The 20096-nt window shown below is 44.6% G+C and overlaps 1 protein-coding gene across 1 annotated transcript in view; it reads right to left on the bottom strand.

The window, feature by feature from the left end:
* Positions 1-20096, bottom strand: part of LOC106606702 (cytoplasmic phosphatidylinositol transfer protein 1) — a 119235-nt gene that overhangs the window by 23676 nt on the left and 75463 nt on the right. Inside the window, 3 exon segments of the mRNA XM_014203058.2 lie at positions 2556-2563; positions 4228-4316; positions 12768-12916. Coding sequence (XP_014058533.2) covers positions 2556-2563; positions 4228-4316; positions 12768-12916 — 246 coding nt within the window.

Genomic DNA, 20096 nt, shown 5'->3' with positions numbered 1-20096 from the left:
CCCCCCATAGTTAGTCAACTATCACTCATACCTTCCTCTCCGTCCCCCATGGTTAGTCAACTATCACTCATACCTTCCTCCCCGTCCCCCATGGTTAGTCAACTATCACTCATACCTTCCTCCCCGTCCCCCCATGGTTAGTCAACTATCACTCATACCTTCCTCCCCGTCCCCCCCATGGTTAGTCAACTATCACTCATACCTTCCTCCCCGTCCCCCCATGGTTAGTCAACTATCACTCATACCTTCCTCTCCGTCCCCCATGGTTAGTCAACTATCACTCATACCTTCCTCCCCGTCCCCCATGGTTAGTCAACTATCACTCATACCTTCCTCCCCGTCCCCCCATGGTTAGTCAACTATCACTCATACCTTCCTCCCCGTCCCCCCATGGTTAGTCAACTATCACTCATACCTTCCTCCCCGTCCCCCCATGGTTAGTCAACTATCACTCATACCTTCCTCTCCGTCCCCCCATGGTTAGTCAACTATCACTCATACCTTCCTCCCCGTCCCCCCATGGTTAGTCAACTATCACTCATACCTTCCTCCCCGTCCCCCATGGTTAGTCAACTATCACTCATACCTTCCTCCCCGTCCCCCCATGGTTAGTCAACTATCACTCATACCTTCCTCCCCGTCCCCCCATGGTTAGTCAACTATCACTCCTACCTTCCTCCCCGTCCCCCCTAGGATAGTCAACTATCACTCATACCTTCCTCTCCGTCCCCCCATGGTTAGTCAACTATCACTCATACCTTCCTCCACATGCCTTCATGGTTAGTCAACTATCACTCATACCTTCCTCTCCGTGCCCCCATGGTTAGTCAACTATCACTCATACCTTCCTCCCCGTCCCCCTAGGATAGGCAACTATCACTCATACCTTCCTCTCCGTCCCCCCATGGTTAGTCAACTATCACTCATACCTTCCTCCCCGTCCCCCCATGGTTAGTCAACTATCACTCATACCTTCCTCTCCGTCCCCCCATGGTTAGTAAACTATCACTCATACCTTCCTCCCCGTCCCCCATGGTTAGTCAACTATCACTCATACCTTCCTCTCCGTCCCCCCTTGGCTAGTCAACTATCACTCATACCTTCCTCTCCGTCCCCCCATGGTTAGTCAACTATCACTCATACCTTCCTCTCCGTCCCCCCTTGGCTAGTCAATCATCAATCACACTGCTCTCACCATAGGCTTTGATTAGATTAACTCTTTAACACCGCAATTACAATAAAGGTCAATAGATCTCCAGTTACATGATGGTATGAGTGAGTGAGTGTGTTTCTGTACGTGTGTGTGTTCGTATGTGTCTTTAGAATAGAGAGAACGGGAAGGAATGAATAGGTCCACAGTGCAGCAGCATGGGGTGGGGCCCAGGCTATAGGCTTGCTGCAGGAGGTTGTGTGTCTGTGTGTGTGTGTGTGCGCGCTTTTCTAGAGCGAGGGTGTGTGTGTTCACCTTATCTTCATCTGAACCAACATTATCTTCAGCACATCCATCCCTTTTGTTTGTTTAAAAGAACATCTCCTGTCCTACAAAACGGAGGCAGGAGACGCCTTCAATCCCTCCACTTCAACAGAGCCGTTTGGCATACTACACCCAATCTACTGACACAAGGTTAAGTGCATTGTGTAACCGAGCAGCTCTCCTTTAATAATTTCAGTAAAGGCCCATACATGAATGAGGCTGTGTCCCAAATACCATCCTATTCCCTATGTAGAGCCCAGAGGACTCTGGTCAAAAGAAGTACAGTATATAGGGGAAAGGGTGCCATTTAGGACGCAGTCTGAGGTAGTAGAAAATAAATCCTCAATGGCTAAATATAGAACCAGAACAATAGATAAAGCTGTCTGTAAAACTCATTTAAATATTATAGGCTAATTAAATGATATTTCATATTGAAGTCCCTTTAATGACATTCAAAGCTTAATCAAATTGAGCTTGTTGCTTTACAGCAGAGTCTAAGCTATTACATGAACATATGGAATTGTTTTAAGATGGTCATACCAAGGATAATTTAGCTATTATATTTGGAATTTAAGGACCCACACAGCATTGCCATGGCATTGTATTGCTGCTCTGTACATCTCTGAGTGTTGTCTGGGGGAACCATTCACTGATTCAAAACAGAGATGGAATTCCACAGGAATAAAAGGTTTCATACTCTTCTGTCCGTCATCGGAGCGCACACTCACCTAACCCCTGACTTCTGGCAGACTGCTCTGCATGTCTTCTGCTAGTTTCTTTATTTAACTAGACAGTTAAGAACCAATTCTTATTTACAATGACTGCCTACCCCCCCAGCCACACCCTCCCCAAACTCGGACGACACTGGGCCAATTGTGCACCGCCCTATGGGACTCCCGATCACGGCCGGTTGTGACACAGCCTGGGAACTAACCAGGGTCTGTAGTGACACTTCTAACACCGCAATGCAGTGCCTTAGACCGCTGCGCCACTCTGGAGGCGTAATGAGGTGTGTGTGTGTGTGTGTGTGTGTGTGTGTGTGTGTGTGTGTGTGTGTAAGGAACATCAGTGGGATACTCACAGTGTACTCTGCGTCACAGCAGGAGAAGAATCCAGGACCAGAGAGAGATGGAGAGAGAGAGTGAAAGAGGGGAGGGAGTTAAACAAGAGGAAAAGGAGAGAGAGAGAGAGAGAGAGAGAGAGAGAGAGAGAGAGAGAGAGAGAGAAAGATGGGAGGGAGTTAAACAAGAGGAGAGATGAGAGAGAGAGAAAGAGTGAGGGGGAGTGAAAGAGGGGAGGGCGTTTAACAAGAGGAGAGAGAGAGAGAAAGAGGAGTGAAACAAGAGAAGAGAGGGAGAGAGAGCATCATGTGTTAAGAGGACACCTGAGAAGGACAACAAGGAGCAGCAAGAGCTTGCTTTCTTTTAGAGCTCTCTAATAATATGACCCTCTCATCATGTCATACTCCATCACTCCCTCCATCCCTCCCAACAAGCTATTGGGATTCTTCTCTCTGAGGAAGATAATAATGTGTGTTTTCGTGTGTGTGTGTGTGTGTGTGTGTGTGTGTGTGTGTGTGTGTGTGTGTGTGTGTGTGTGTGTGTGTGTGTGTGTGGTAGGGGGATGAAGCTGGGGAGTAAGTTGGGTCTGAACAGATATAGAAGGTTGAGAACAGATAGAGCTCTTAGTCAGTCCAGTCCTAACTAGCCAGCCAGGACAAATAGTCCCTGTGCCCGCACCTCTCTGATTCAGAGGGCTTGGATTAAATGTGGAAGACACATTTGGGTTGAATGCATTCAGTTGTACAACTGCCTAGGTATCCCCTTTTCTCCTTTCCATTATCAGACACACTGTACTGTCCTGTACTGCTCTTCCCCTCAGGGATAAGAGGGACCAGAACAGAGAGAGAGACTAATAGTGATTAGAGGTGTTACAGTGTAATGGTCCTAGGAGTGGTTACCTGTGATGGTGTAGGTAGTAGTGTAGAGGTGTTACGGTGTAATGGTCCTAGGAGTGGTTACCTGTGATGGTGTAGGTAGTAGTGTAGAGGTGTTACGGTGTAATGGTCCTAGGTGTGGTTACCTGTGATGGTGTAGGTAGTAGTGTAGAGGTGTTACGGTGTAATGGTCCTAGGAGTGATTACCTGTGATGGTGTAGGTAGTAGTGTAGAGGTGTTACGGTGTAATGGTCCTAGGAGTGGTTACCTGTGATGGTGTAGGTAGTAGTGTAGAGGTGTTACGGTGTAATGGTCCTAGGAGTGGTTACCTGTGATGGTGTAGGTAGTAGTGTAGAGGTGTTACGGTGTAATGGTCCTAGGAGTGGTTACCTGTGATGGTGTAGGTAGTAGTGTAGAGGTGTTGCGGTGTAATGGTCCTAGGAGTGGTTACCTGTGATGGTGTAGGTAGTAGTGTAGAGGTGTTACGGTGTAATGGTCCTAGGAGTGGTTACCTGTGATGGTGTAGGTAGTAGTGTAGAGGTGTTACAGTGTAATGGTCCTAGGAGTGGTTACCTGTGATGGTGTAGGTAGTAGTGTAGAGGTGTTACAGTGTAATGGTTCTAGGAGTGGTTACCTGTGATGGTGTAGGTAGTAGTGTAGAGGTGTTACAGTGTAATGGTCCTAGGAGTGGTTACCTGTGATGGTGTAGGTAATAGTGTAGAGGTGTTACAGTGTAATGGTTCTAGGAGTGGTTACCTGTGATGGTGTAGGTAGTAGTGTAGAGGTGTTACAGTGTAATGGTCCTAGGAGTGGTTACCTGTGATGGTGTAGGGGTAGTAGTTCCAGGCCTTCTCTGTCACATAGAAGATTTTAGGGACCACTGCCCTGGCCCAGCTAGGGAGCTTACTGAAAGAGAGAAAATAAGACAAGTGAGCTGAATGAAATAAGGGAGGGGTGGAGTGAAGAAAAGAGAGAAGCAAGGGAACGAGGGATGATAAGAGACAAGAAGAGGGGAGAAGTAGAGGTAAGGTGGAGTGATAGCACAGTGAGAGAGAGAACAGCATCAAGCAGAAATGAGAGAAGACATGACATCCATCTGAATCATAGACCTGAACCCTTCCACCCCTTGCTACCCCTTCCTCCCTGTTAGACCCTATACAGTAACTGGCGCCAGCTGTGAGGAGACTGCTGGGTGGCCATTGTGGCTCAAAAGTCTGTAGATTATGTTGATTTTACTGGGCAACCTGCAGCAAAAAGGAGAGAACACAGCCAGGGGTTTTCTCATTCAGAACTAAAGGAACCTCTGTGACCATCATGGTCTGATGGTCTGACCTTGTAGCCAATCAGGGAGAACCCATTCAAGAATGTCCTATCAAACCCCTAACCAGAGAACCAGGGCTGAAAGGATGCGCAGCAAAGATGTCTGCTGCTGTGATGCTGAGCTGGATGCTTTTATTTTGGAAAAGTTTGGAAAAGGAAAATGCTGAGTTAAAACTGTTTAAATTTGAGGAGAGAGGAGAAGAATCCTATGAGAACAAATTAAATTGAGACTGAGATTTTGAGCCCTTGGGTGGAGGCATAAACTTTATTAGAGGCATAAAGTATATTTTATCCCAATTCCATCTGGACACTACATTTGTGTGGATGAATCGAAGCAGAAAGCCCGCATCAGCAAATGCCAACAGGTACAGCCAAAACGGCTGTGTATGAGGGACAGAGACCCATAAATATTGGGCGTGTCATGGGTGGGGTAGTTTACTGCAGTCAATATCATACATTAGAGAAGTGCAGACCGCAGCACCAGGCCAGCCATTAAGTTGCAAATAGCTCTGTCAACAGAAGGTGGGCGGCTGCCATTTTAAACAGCCAAATGCCACTGGGGGAGGATTCTCACTCAAAATCTTACATTTACTGAGTAATGTTGGAGCACAAACCTCCCTCCCTCCCTCCCTCAGCCTTGTTGATTAGATGGCTGAATCACATGAGGTTGGGGGCACCTTCATTGGGGAGGATGGGCTGGTGGAACGGTATCAAATCCATAAAACACATTGTTTCCATGTGTTTGGTGCCATTCCATGCGCTCCGTTACGGCCATTATGATGGGCCGTCCTCCCCTCAGCAGCCTCCTGTGGGCTGAATATAGTGTTCCTGTTGGTCCCAGTCCACAGATCCTCCAGTCGTTAATCTCCTGTCAGTTCCAACGAGGACTGACATGCTGTGTTCATTGCACTCTCACTGACGGACCTTTAAATAGCAAAGTATAGAGGACCACTTTTATGTCCTCACCCTCCCTTTCTGCACACACAAACTCTCACACGCACGTACTTGTCTGGCTGTGGTAGCAGGTGGTCTGTGGGTGGGAAGGCAGGTACAGCATCCCAACGTGACTGTTGAATGATCCACCACTTACACAATGCTGATCTCCTCTCCCTTCAGAGCTCACACAGGCAGCTACCAGTCTTACTTCTGTCTGAAAAACCCCACTCCTCTCTGTCTTTTCCAGTTCTTTCTCTTTCTGCCTGGTCTGGCATTTTAAAACCTAAAACCTAGACTCAAATCTCTACAGGGAAGTGAATGGTAACACAATGTGTGCTAAATTAGAACCAAGGTTTTGAAATTACGTTTAAAAACTTGAGTTTCAGAAGAAGTGGGCATCTGTAACTTGTGAACTGGGACCCTGTACCACCCATAGTTACCATACATTACTGGTACCACCCATAGTTACCATACATTACTGGTACCACCCATAGTTACCATACATTACTGGTACCACCCATAGTTACCATACATTACTCGTACCACCCATAGTTACCATACATTACTGGTACCACCCATAGATACCATACATTACTGGTACCACCCATAGATACCATACATTACTGGTACCACCCATAGATACCATACATTACTGGTACCACCCATAGATACCATACATTACTGGTACCACCCATAGTTACCATACATTACTGGTACCACCAATAGTTACCATACATTACTGGTACCACCCATAGATACCATACATTACTGGTACCACCCATAGACACCATACATTACTGGTACCACCCATAGTTACCACCATACATTACTGGTACCACTCATAGTTACCATACATTACTGGTACCACCCATAGTTACCATACATTACTTGTACCACCCGTAGTTACCATACATTACTGGTACCACCCATAGATACCATACATTACTGGTACCACCCATTACCATGACCTGCGTCCCAAATGTCACTCTATTCCCTATGGTCAAAAGTAGTGGACATTTTGCCATAGGGAATAATGCATTATAGAGGGAATAGGGTGCCATTTAAGATGTCGCCCATTGCTGACCCGGTTTGTACCTATCTGACCCCCTGGAAACCAATCAGAGTGCCTCCTCACATCCCAGACACCTAATGAAGTCAGTGAATGGGATATAGATAACGCTCCATAGGGACCAGCACCATGGAATCAATAGAGAGCAGTTCCTTCCGCCAGGCAGGCAGGTCTGCTGTGATCAGAATGAAACAGTCCGGAACACAGTTAGACCTGATGGATTTCCCAGAGCAGCACACTGCAGGGCCGTGACTTTCTGTGACTGTCCGACAACGCTGTCCACTTAGTGCATGAAGAACCCCTTGGGTTGTGACGGTTGCCTGGCTGGTGGAGGATTTGGCCAGGGGCGAAAATCTGATATCAACTTTGGGGGGGACAATTACATTACATTTTCTCAAGAGCAATTCCTGAGGGGGACACCAAAAGTAGTGCTGTAACACATAGCCTACATTGTAATATGGTAAATGTATATAGAGGAACCAAAGAAATAAGGTGTTTGCCGTACTCCTAACTGCCGGTACCCAAAACTACACAACTACTCACAACTGCAATGCCATTGCCTTTAACAAATCTTAGTTCAGTCACCAGTTTAAGTTGAGAGTGGGGGTATCCATGGCATTTTCCAATTATGTTCCTATTTTACAAGTAAAAAAAATGGAGAACCTTTCATAATGTTGCCAAACAAAGACTCAACAAACTTACCTGAGACTCCCTGTCTCTGCCAGTCTGTCCCTGCATATCTGTCCCCAACTCTGCTGTCTGTGTGCCATCTGTTGCCTGCTCTGCCTAATGACATCATTGTGAAACATTTCCATTAGAATTTCATTTCTTTCTTATGAACATTTTATCAACTAGTCTTTGAGATATTAGGCTACTAGGGTTCTTACTTTGCGTTTTGGTGTACTGAAAAATACTCTGATGTCCGTCTTTTATTTTTCTGCCATTTTTCTACCTGGCTGGCTGGCTACACACACACACAGTGTGTAGGTTATTTACAGTAGGAGATGGGCTTCTATCATCTTATCTTTTATCATTCTATTTGGGCTTCGATCTAAAAGGTAGCTAGCAAATGTGAAACGGATTACAATGACAAGAGTTGACAGCTGTATGAGTTCACCATTTACACAACATATGCTGCAACCTTTTGTAATTTTAATAGTTTGTTTCATATTGGCTGGCTTCCAACAATAGCTGAATTTGCAAAGCTAGCGTGCACCAATTCAGTTTCAGTGGTGTTTGCTATAATCTTTGCTACCCGGGTTAAATAAAATAAATAAATAAAAGTTCCCTTGCGACAATTTAGCTTTTGCAACGAGACCATTAAATATATTTAAGACAATGGTAGAAGAGAGTGTAGTTCTGTTCAGTTTGGACTTCAGTTTATCGCTAACCTTATCACAGGGACTTTGAAGCACTAACTTACATCATCTGCATGCTGATCTCGGAATAAATTGACGATAGCAAAGATTCCATCTTTGACGAGGCCACATAAATGGAATAGGTACTAGCTAGCTTAATAGTTAATATTTGCGCGCTAGCTCTGCATATTCAGCTAGTGTGAGTGCGCGATTGACTGGATTAACCTCACGTCAGTTACGTTCATTGAGTGCCTTTCAGACAGTGGCTACAACCCCTCTGTTACCTTGCCAGTGGATCAAACCATTGTGAGGAAAAGGGTGGGGGGGTCGCAATCTTTTGAAACTTAAAAACGCGCTATTAAGTGTCTATAATCAGCACAATTGCTTTCATTGCGTATTATTAATATTATTTAAATTACATAGTTATGTTTCAGTGATATATTGGGGGGGGACAAATCATATTTTTCCCAGGATGGGGGGGTCGTGTCCCCCCCGTCCCCCCCGGGATTTCCGCCCCTGGATTTGGCTAAATTTCAATCTGGGAGGCTGTTTCCATTGGCGACCGCATCTTGACCATTTCCCAAACTGGAATGTTTGGGAAATGCTAAACTGTGTTCCTGGTCACATCTCTGATGATGAGTCAGTGACTCAGCTGATTGACTCTGATCTGTCAGTATTACTACGAAGAGAGAGAGAGAGGTGTCATGACGTTGGCCTGTGGGTAAGGTTTATGACCCCCCGTAAATACCTTTCTCCCTTCCCCTCTCTCTCTGACCCTACTGAAGGACTTTTGAATAGCCTTTGTTAAATATAGAGAGTCTGGGAACATCAAACAAGTGGGGGAAAGGAACCATATTTCGGTAATAGAACCAGCTGGAAATATACCAGGTACTTAATGAGTATGGATGTCAGTTCGGTTGTCATCTGAGACATTATGACTGATGACAGGACGACATAAACTGTACCTGGGAAAGTCTACACATTCTAGTTATCAGATTCACATGGAATTGTTGTGCAATTTAAATGTTTGAATATGAAGCTATTTGTTAGGAGATTAAATGTAACTTTAGCTTCCAATTGAGAGAATTGGGTTTTCATAAGGAAAGAGCCCTTCTCAATCAGTGGCCCGCCCCTGTGAAGAGACATGGGTTATAAACGATGAAACACACCCCTCTCCACTATATAAGCCTTTGACAAAATGTAACCAGCCTGTTCCGGGTACGTGAGGTCTGCAGCCTCTACGTTAAAAGGACTCACATGTCAAGTACAGAACTAAGCAAACCTGGGCGTGAGCTTTGGTTGCGAATGGTATGAACTTTGAACTCTTATTGACTACAGAAGTGATACTTCCTAGCCGTTGAGTTAGCAGCGGCCGCTGTAAACGTGGGCTAGGAAAGGACGGACGACGGATCCAGTCTAACACACAACGAAGATACTACAACGTATCCAATTTACCATCAGAGACATTCTTCCGAGGACAGGAAGATCTCTGTTGGCCAACACGGCCAGCATCTACGACCAACCTACCGAAACGCAGCTCAGAGTAAATATTTATTGCATTTTCCTTTTCCAAATGGGCGGTAATTTAGAATGCATAAGATTCTGTATTTACGATAGCATAGCTTCTCCCTTTGTTCCTCAGTCTTCCCGCTCTTTCATTCAAACCCAACCCCCTCTCTTTGTGTAACAAGCCTCATACAGGTTCCGTCTACCAGGGACGTTTTCTGTATGACATAATTTGTATTCTGTGTATATGTAATTCTGTGTGATTAGTTAGGTAGTTGGTAAATAAATAATTAAACCCAATTTTGTATTGCTGATTCAACTTGTTAGCCAGGGTTCGTGAAGATAACCAAGAATTTACAACTTTCATATGAGACTGAAAATAAGGTGATGATTAATATGGACTGCTATCGATGTAAAATATTACTAAGTCTTTAAGAGTTTATTCGGAAGATAATGGCTCTACAAACACTCTTCCGTGGTGTCCTGACTTTCTAGTTAATTACATTTACATGATTAGCTAATCAGGTGATATTAATTACAGAGAAAGGATTTTATAGAATAGCATGTCATATCACTTAATCCGGCATAGCCAAAGACACGACAGAGGTATGTGTGTTTGAGATAAAGAGATAAAGAGAAAGAACAAAACATTTTAAAAAGAAAGAACGAGAGGGGGAAAGAGTGAGGGAGAGACAAAGATGGAGAACGAGAGACAGAGGTATTCAGTATGCATGTTTGAGTATGAAAGAGCAAGCGGGCTTGCTTGTGCATGCAGTGTGTATGTTATCATGTGTCTCTGTGTGTGAAAGTGTGTGACTGATTGGGTCAAATTCAGGGCCAACTCACAGAAAAGGCATTAGTGAAGCTGAACATGTATTTCAGACTCACCAGTGCGTTTAACAGCAAATTCAATTGTGATCTAAATCTACATAATGGAGAATCAAATATTCAATTTCACACAGTAATCATGTTCAACAGAGTGTGGAGATAGACTAACAGAGAAATTGGGATTGAAATGACACATGCAATAAAATAGATTGCTCTCCTATGGCTAGAACCTATGAGACCTATAATGTCTTAAAATCTTTATGTCCTCTTATGAGGGTTTTATGGCACCTCCATGTCCATACGGCAGCCCGTACTGTGTACAGCATACCACTGACCTCAGTGCTGGTGTTCTATCCTATAATATTCAATTTTATTCATATTAACTTCTATTCCATTCCATTCCGTTTTTATTATATTCTATTCTATTCCATTCTGGTCCCTTGTGGCTCAGTTGGTAGAACATGGTGCTTGCAACACCAGGGTTGTGGGTTTGATTCCCACAGGGGACCAGTATGAATCAAAAGTACGAAAATGTATGTACTCACTACTGTAAGTCGGTCAGGATAAGAGCGTCTGCTAAATTACAAACATATTCTATTCTGTTCTATTTTTTTCCATTCTATTCTATTCCAATCTATTCTATACTATTCCATTCTGTTCTGTTTTATTCCATTATATTCTATTCCATTCCATTCTGTTCTATTCTTTTCCATTCTATTCCAGTACATTCTATTCTATTAAGTGACCCATAATGATATGAGGAGGCTGAAGAAATTTGGCTTGTCACCTAAAACTTTCACAAACTTTTACAGACGCACAATTGAGAGCATCCTGTCGGGCTGTATCACCGCCTGGTATGGCAACTGCACCGCCCACAACCGCAGGGCTCTCCAGAGGGTGGTGCGGTCTGCACAACGCATCACCGGGGGCAAACTACCTGTCCTCCAGGACACCTACAGCACCCGATGTCACAGGAAGGCCAAAAAGAAGACAACAACCACCCGAGCCACTGCCTGTTCACCCCGCTATCATCCAGAAGGCGAGGTCAGTACAGGTGCATCAAAGCTGGGACCGAGAGACAGAAAAACCTCTATCTCAAGGCCATCAGACTGTTAAACAACCATCACTATCTCGCTGCCTACATACAAACTCGCAAATCATGGGCCACTTTAATAAATGGATCACAAGTCACTTTAATAATGTTTACATATCTTACATTATTCATCTCATATGTATATACTGTATTTTATACCATCTATTGCATCTTGCCTATGCCGCTCTGTCATCGCTCATCCATATATTTATATGTACATATTCTTATTCCATCCCTTTAGATTTGTGTGCACTGTCGGAACTAGAAGCACGAGCATTTCACTGCACTCGCAAAAACATGTGCTAACCATGTGTATGTGACCAATAAAGTTTGATTTGATTTGATTTTGTTTTTAGAGGAACATTTTTAAGGAGCATTCGGGGGAAAAAATACTTTTATAAACACATTTCAGGCAATTCTACGACACTCAATATCAGAATCTTTAATATGATACTACAAACATGACAGGGTAGGCCAAGGATACTCTACTGACACTGACAAACTGACATCGATAAAAATGACATTGTCTTGAATGCAACCATCTAATCTAGGCCTACGAGAAAGGGAGACACATATTGTACAATATGACATCCATCTAGCCTGGAGGAGTATTGTCCTAAACTTTCCAGTGGCACTGACCCAATGAAGACAGTGAATATGGCACTCCCCAGGGATATGTCAGATGCTCTCTGCGAGTGCCAAGAGATTAGTCCTGCTGTAGTTTACTAATGGGAATAAACTACACAACACCTTATGCTTAAATCACTTGAAAGGATCCTTCGGAGTATACAGTATGTGACTTTTGTGTTTATCTTCTGTGGGCCAGTATTCAATCTGGCAGGACCATGGCTTTGTGACGTCTGGATTGCTTAATATAAGTAATTTGATGTATAGCATTTCATTTTATTTTTTACTTTTACTGAAGTATGACAATTGAGTACTTTCCCCACGACTGTACACTTAAATCGAGATACTTTTAGACTTTTACTCAACTAGTATTTTACTGGGAAACTTTCACTTAAGTCATTTTCTATTAAGGTAATTTTACATATATATTTTTGTGTGTGTGTACTTTTTACCCCTTTTTCTCCACAATTTCGATCAAACCCGGATCTGTAGTAGCGGCTCAAGCACCGCAATGCAGTGCCTTAGACCGCTGCACCACTCGGGAAACCCGGTAACTTTACTTTCACTCAAGTATGACAATTGAGTACTTTTTCCATCACAGTTGGAAAGTACACACTTACTTGTTGAGGTAGACCCGTTTTTCTGTGAACTGTCCCTGTCCATGTGTGGGGTCCTCGTAGGGTTCATTCTGCACCACCTCCACTCCTTCTCCACGCTCACTCTGCTCATGGCTGTGCTTGCTGATCATATACAGCTGACCAATCCTGTACTGGAAGACAGACAGACAGACAGACCGATAGTGAGACGGACAGACGTGGTGTTAGATCCACCATTCTAATGTTAGCTGTACAACAAATTGGGACAGCAAATTGGAATGTTTCCAAACGTTGTAGTAGCGTTCATTGTTTGCAGGAATACATAAAGTAAGACGACAGCTTTAGCATGAGGACATATAAAGATCATTAATAAGTTAAGATTAGTTGAGTATAATTAGGAATTTTATTGAGTGAAAATCTAAGGTTGTTGAAGGATGATGGTAAAATAAAACCACTAGTAAATCTCCCATTTAATGTTAGTCATCAGAACAATAACTTAATGACCATCATTAAACATATAAGCCCAGATCAGGTGCTATCCCAAGATCATAAATACCAGAGTTATAACAACCATGGCATATTCACACCTGGCAACCGTCTCCATAACAACCAAACACATGAATTAAAAGAGTCATCCACTCCATAACAACAGAAACGTCCATATTAGCCCCACCCCCGAGCTAGCTCTAAACAACAGAACAATAGCAACAGTCGCCCGCGCTAGGTGATACCATATCCCAGAGGCCTCCAGTCTAGTCAACACTCACAATCCTTCACTCATCACACACCCCCATGGACCGTGAGGGCGTACGACCATGTTGCTGTGAGCGACAGGGATGGTGTCATACGGTAACAATTTCCAACTCGGGTGGAAAAAATGAGTAGGGAGAGCAGGAGGGGGGGGGATCTTGACAGCTTTGGGAGCGCGGTTTTCCGACTGCTGGCATTCCCATTCGTAGTCCAGGAAATCAACACTGAACTGTGACTAACATATACGACCCTGGTAGTCCTCTCAGGGACACAGGGGCTCAGTGCCTGCATCCCAAATCCCTACATAGTGTACTACTTTAAACCAGGACCCACAGGGCTCCGGTCAAAACTAGTGTACTATATATAGGGACTAGGGTGCCATTCGGGACTCAACCAGTGGCTCAGAGTGTAGCTTCCTATAGAGTTCCAGAGATACCTAGACTAATCTAGGAGCGGGAACAGAAACAGGCCATGGGGCTCTGACTTGTGGCTGAAACCTCTTTTGATGATGCACCCCCATGACGTCCAAGAGTAAGGTGTGGAGGATTAGGGAAAACGAAGACCATTCTTAGAAATAGCACTATCAGCAGAACCAGTGGCAGGAAGAAACAACATGTGGGGGTGTGAGTGCAAGTTAAACTAGAAATACTTATATTATGCCCAACTATCCAATCGTTTTGAAACTTTCAGACTGTGGTAATGGCTGGTCAGCTAAAGCTATATGTTCTGGTCACAATAATGACCTTTTTGCTGTCACCAAATTAGGTTTCTGTCACAATGGTACCCTAATGCAGTATCCCTTATTATTACAGTAGGCTTGGTGGTGCAGCTCCACCGTGGGACTCCCAATCCCGTTTATTACACTGAATGGCACAGGAGCGCAGTGCCATTCATCACAATGGGCTCCCTGACGCAGCTGCGCATTAGGGTGAGGTGACACTTTTAATGGAATTCTATGATCTGATATGTGATGTTTAGTGCTGCCTCTGTTTACAGGGCCTCTCGAGGAGGTGATTTATCAAACTGAAGGCTGAAGTACAGACGTTAAATTAAATGATGTTCTCTCTCTCTCTGCATCTATTTCTCTCTCCATCTCTTTCAATGAAATTAAATTCAGTAGACTTTATTGACATGGCAAGTTAAATTACTTACGTTGTCAATGGTATAACAACAATGGTGGGACCAACTGCAATAAGGTATCAATAATAATAGTATTAGTAGTAGTGGAAATGGTATTACCATTAACAGCAACAACAATATTAATTAGAATAATAATCTCTCTCACTTCACCTCGCTCTATGCATCTATTTCTCGCTCTCTCGCTCCTCTCACTCCTCTCTCTCCTCTCGCTCCTCTCACTCCTCTCTCTCCTCTCGCTCCTCTCTCTCTTCTCTCTCTTCTCTCTCTTCTCTCTGTGCCAAAGCACAGTTCCCCAGCCCACTGAGGCTCTAACACAGACTTATATTCTGTCTTATACAAGTTTTCATAGGGCTCAAAATGTACGCAAGATCTCGTTCAGATGTAGGCTGCCTAGACGCCAATTGAAAAGACTAGCAACCACATTGTCAACTGTTATAGTCAATGGCTTCATTCCAAATGGCACCCTATTCCTGATATAGTGCCCTACTTTTGACCAGTGTCCATAGGAGAGCACTATGTAGGGAGCCATTTTGGAAGCATCAAATCACTGTTGTTTGGCATAGGTAGCGTAAGCTGACGTTACATAGAGACAGTCTGCTGCATCCATCCTCCCAGAGAGGAAACACATAGATAAGACACTGTGTTTACAATAATAATGACCTCCTTCAGTCCTCCTGGTATGGTTGAGATGTTTTAACTGTCTCTCCTCACACAGAAGCCCAGTCATTTAGCCTGTAACTAAGATACATGGAGAGCTATATTAGCTGTAATCAGTCTGTCTATGTTAGTATTTGAATTACATCGCTGTGCTGAGCAGACCACTGTCTGTTAGCTAGCGCTGGGTTGCCGTGTGCCGGTTTCTAGCCCCAAAAATATACAAAAAAACATTCCCTGGCTGTAAACACAAGCTTCTCACCTCCACCTGTTTTTCTGGGAAGATGGTGTGTGTGTGTGTGTGTGTGTGTGTGTGTGTGTGTGTGTGTGTGTGTGTGTGTGTGTGTGTGTGTGTGTGTGTGTGTGTGTGTGTGTGTGTGTGTGAGAGAGAGTGTGTGTGTGTCTGTCTGTGCGTGTGAACGTGCGTGTGTGAGCGTGCATGCATGGTGCATATATGTGTGTGTGTGTGTGTTCAACAGAAGACAGGGTTGTCATCCAACCATCACTGGTAACCAGAGGTGTACTCAGTAGGTCCGGGACAATACCAGTATCACGATGCTTGTTAGTATCGTGGCAAGGAAACAAAACACGAAACTGATTTAACTTCTTCAGGAAAACAGCCCTAATGTTGGAAACAAACATCATTATGTTGATATCCAGAGTCCGGTTTATTTATTTTCCAGGCTATAGCACACAATATTTTACATACAGTAGGTTTTTATAGGACCAAAGACTCTGCTTTCTGCTTCGTGTTTTCATTCTTTTTTAAATGTATTTATATATATTATTTGACCCCCTTTTTCTCCCCAATTTCGTGGTATCCAATTGGTAGTAGTTACTGTCTTGTCTCATCGCTACAACTCCCGTACGGACTCGGGAGAGGCGAAGGTCGAGAGCCATGCGTCCTCCAACAACACCACCCAACCAGCCGCACTGCTTCTTAACACAGCACGCATCCAACCCAGAAGCCAGCCACACTGCTTCTTAACACAGCACGCATCCAACCCAGAAGCCAGCCGCACTGCTTCTTAACACAGCACGCATCCAACCCAGAAGCCAGCCGCACTGCTTCTTAACACAGCACGCATCCAACCCAGAAGCCAGCCGCACTGCTTCTTAACACAGCACGCATCCAACCCAGAAGCCAGCCGCACTGCTTCTTAACACAGCACGCATCCAACCCGGAAGCCAGCCGCACTGCTTCTTAACACAGCGTGCATCCAACCCGGAAGCCAGCCGCACCAATGTGTCGGAGGAAACACCGTACACCTAGCGATCTGGTCAGCGCGCACTGCGCCCGGCCCGCCACAGGAGTCGCTAGTGCGCGATGAGACAAGGATATCCCTGCCGGCCAAACCCTCCCTAACCCGGACGACGCTAGGCCAATTGTGCGCCGCCCCCTGAGCCTCCCGGTCACGGCCGGTGGCACAGCAGTGCTAGTCGGTGGCACAGCTAGCACTGCGCCACCCGGGAGGCCTGTGTTTTCATTCTGCCATGGGAAAAATATCGCAGTACTGGTATCATCACAACCCTAGTATCAGTACTAAGAGCAGTAGCTGTGAACTATTAGCATGGAGCAGGCCTGTGGTTATCTACTGACCCTGTGTAGTGCCTCTATCGAACCTCCCTCCCTGCTTTACAGAGAAACCACAGATGAAGAGGGAAAGAGAATGTTTTACAGAGAAACCACAGATGAAGGAGGGAAAGAGAATGTTTTACAGAGAAACCACAGATGAAGGAGGGAAAGATAATGTTTTACAGAGAAACCACAGATGAAGAGGGAAAGAGAATGTTTTACAGAGAAACCACAGATGAAGGAGGGAAAGAGAATGTCTTACAGAGAAACCACAGATGAAGGAGGGAAAGAGAATGTTTTACAGAGAAACCACAGATGAAGAGGGAAAGAGAATGTTAAACAGAGAAACCACAGATGAAGGAGGGAAAGAGAATGTTTTACAGAGAAACCACAGATGAAGGAGGGAAAGACAATGTTTTACAGAGAAACCACAGATGAAGGAGGGAAAGATAATGTTTTACAGAGAAACCACAGATGAAGGAGGGAAAGACAATGTTTTACAGAGAAACCACAGATGAAGAGGGAAAGAGAATGTTTTACAGAGAAACCACAGATGAAGAGGGAAAGAGAATGTTTTACAGAGAAACCACAGATGAAGGAGGGAAAGAGAATGTTTTACAGAGAAACCACAGATGAAGGAGGGAAAGAGAATGTTTTACAGAGAAACCACAGATGAAGAGGGAAAGAGAATGTTTTACAGAGAAACCACAGATGAAGAGGGAAAGAGAATGTTTTACAGAGAAACCACAGATGAAAGAGAATGTTTTACAGAGAAACCACAGATGAAGAGGGAAAGAGAATGTTTTACAGAGAAACCACAGATGAAGGAGGGAAAGAGAAAGAATAGACAGAAAGTATTTTTCTGCAGGAGTGCAGCCATTGTGTATGGAAACACATTTCAAGCATATTTCAAAGTAAACAATAATCATTACATTGTTGTTCTCCAATTCTCAAATGCAAATGGAACCCAATTCCCATATATAATGCGCTATATTTGTCCAGAGTCATATGGGCCCTGGACAAAAGTAATGCACTATAAAGGGAATAGGGTGCCATTTGAGAAGCAACCTCTGCCTAGGGTTGCAAAGTTACTGGTCATTTACCAAAGTTACCGGAATCTTCAATCTTTTTGGTAATTAACCAGCCCAGTAGGAAAGCTTAGACTCTAGAGAATAAACAGAGCCATACCATGCTGGGTCTAGTACACTGTGAGCTCCACATGATGTGAACAAGTGGATTCAGCCACAGTTAGCTAACATGCTAGTATATTTTGCATAGGGACTATGATAGAGTGGATTCAGCCCCAGTTAGCTAACATGCTAGTATATTCTGCATAGGGACTATGATAGAGTGGATTCAGCCCCAGTTAGCTAACATGCTAGTATATTCTGCATAGGGAATATGATAGAGTGGATTCAGCCCCAGTTAGCTAACATGCTAGTATATTCTGCATAGGGACTATGATAGAGTGGATTCAGCCCCAGTTAGCTAACATGCTAGTATATTCTGCATAGGGACTATGATAGAGTGGATTCAGCCCCAGTTAGCTAACATGCTAGTATATTCTGCATAGGGACTATGATAGTGTGGATTCAGCCCCAGTTAGCTAACATGCTAGTATATTCTGCATAGGGACTATGATAGAGTGGATTCAGCCCCAGTTAGCTAACATGCTAGTATATTCTGCATAGGGACTATGATAGAGTGGATTCAGCCCCAGTTAGCTAACATGCTAGTATATTCTGCATAGGGACTATAATAGGGACAGAGTAAAACTTTAGCAAGTCTGTTTTTTATATTTAGTCACATCAGTGTCGGTCTAAGGAGCCAGAGAACACTGTAGCCCAGTGTAATCTCTGAAATAGCAGACCCTTAAACTCAGAGCAGAAAGAGCTCTATGGTTCATGTCCCAAATGACACCCTATTCCCTATATAGTATACAAAAGTAGAGCAATAATAGGGTGTCATTTGTCACGGCCCTGTGAAAACAGGTCCTCTGTAGCTGTAGCTCTGACAGATGTCCTCTGACTCTGTAATAATGGTGTCTGAGTTTTGGCCATTAACCAGTGTAGTAACACCCACAGACAACCAAGGACACATCTGGGGCACAGAGAAAGGGTGGTGATACGTAGGGTGAAGAGAAGGAAGAGGAGGGAGGTAGCGTATAAAGAGAAAGAGAGAGATTATGAAGAGGATAAGGAGGTTGATAGATGAGAAAGAGAAAGGTGAAAGGGGGGAAGAGGAGGTCGGTAGAGGTGAAAAGTGAAAGAGGGGAAGAGGAGGTCGGTAGAGGTGAAAGGTGAAAGAGGGGAAGAGGAGGTCGGTAGAGGAGAAAGAAAGGTGAAAGAGGGGAAGAGGAGGTCGGTAGAGGAGAAAGAAAGGTGAAAGGGGGGAAGAGGAGGTCGGTAGAGGAGAAAGAAAGGTGAAAGAGGGGAAGAGGAGGTCGGTAGAGGAGAAAGAAAGGTGAAAGAGGGGAAGAGGAGGTCGGTAGAGGAGAAAGAAAGGTGAAAGAGGGGAAGAGGAGGTCGGTAGAGGAGAAAGAAAGGTGAAAGAGGGGAAGAGGAGGACGGTAGAGGAGAAAGAGAACGGTGAAAGAGGGGAAGAGGAGGTCGGTAGAGGAGAAAGAGAACGGTGAAAGAGGGGAAGAGGAGGTCGGTAGAGGAGAAAGAGAACGTGAAAGAGGGGAAGAGGAGGTCGGTAGAGGAGAAAGAAAGGTGAAAGAGGGGAAGAGGAGGACGGTAGAGGAGAAAGAGAACGGTGAAAGAGGGGAAGAGGAGGTCGGTAGAGGAGAAAGAGAACGGTGAAAGAGGGGAAGAGGAGGTCGGTAGAGGAGAAAGAGAACGGTGAAAGAGGGGAAGAGGAGGTCGGTAGAGGAGAAAGAGAACGTGAAAGAGGGGAAGAGGAGGTCGGTAGAGGAGAAAGAGAACGGTGAAAGAGGGGAAGAGGAGGTCGGTAGAGGAGAAAGAAAGGTGAAAGAGGGGAAGAGGAGGTCGGTAGAGGAGAAAGAAAGGTGAAAGAGGGGAAGAGGAGGTCGGTAGAGGAGAAAGAAAGGTGAAAGAGGGGAAGAGGAGGTCGGTAAAGGAGAAAGAAAGCTGAAAGAGGGGAAGAGGAGGTCGGTAGAGGAGAAAGGTGAAAGAGGGGAAGAGGAGGTCGGTAGAGGAGAAAGAAAGGTGAAAGAGGGGAAGAGGAGGTCGGTAGAGGAGAAAGAAAGGTGAAAGAGGGGAAGAGGAGGT

This window comes from Salmo salar, chromosome ssa06, assembly GCF_905237065.1.
Source record: "Salmo salar chromosome ssa06, Ssal_v3.1, whole genome shotgun sequence".
NCBI classification, from domain to species: Eukaryota; Metazoa; Chordata; class Actinopteri; order Salmoniformes; family Salmonidae; genus Salmo; species Salmo salar.
This window is presented reverse-complemented; position numbering and strand designations above follow the sequence as displayed.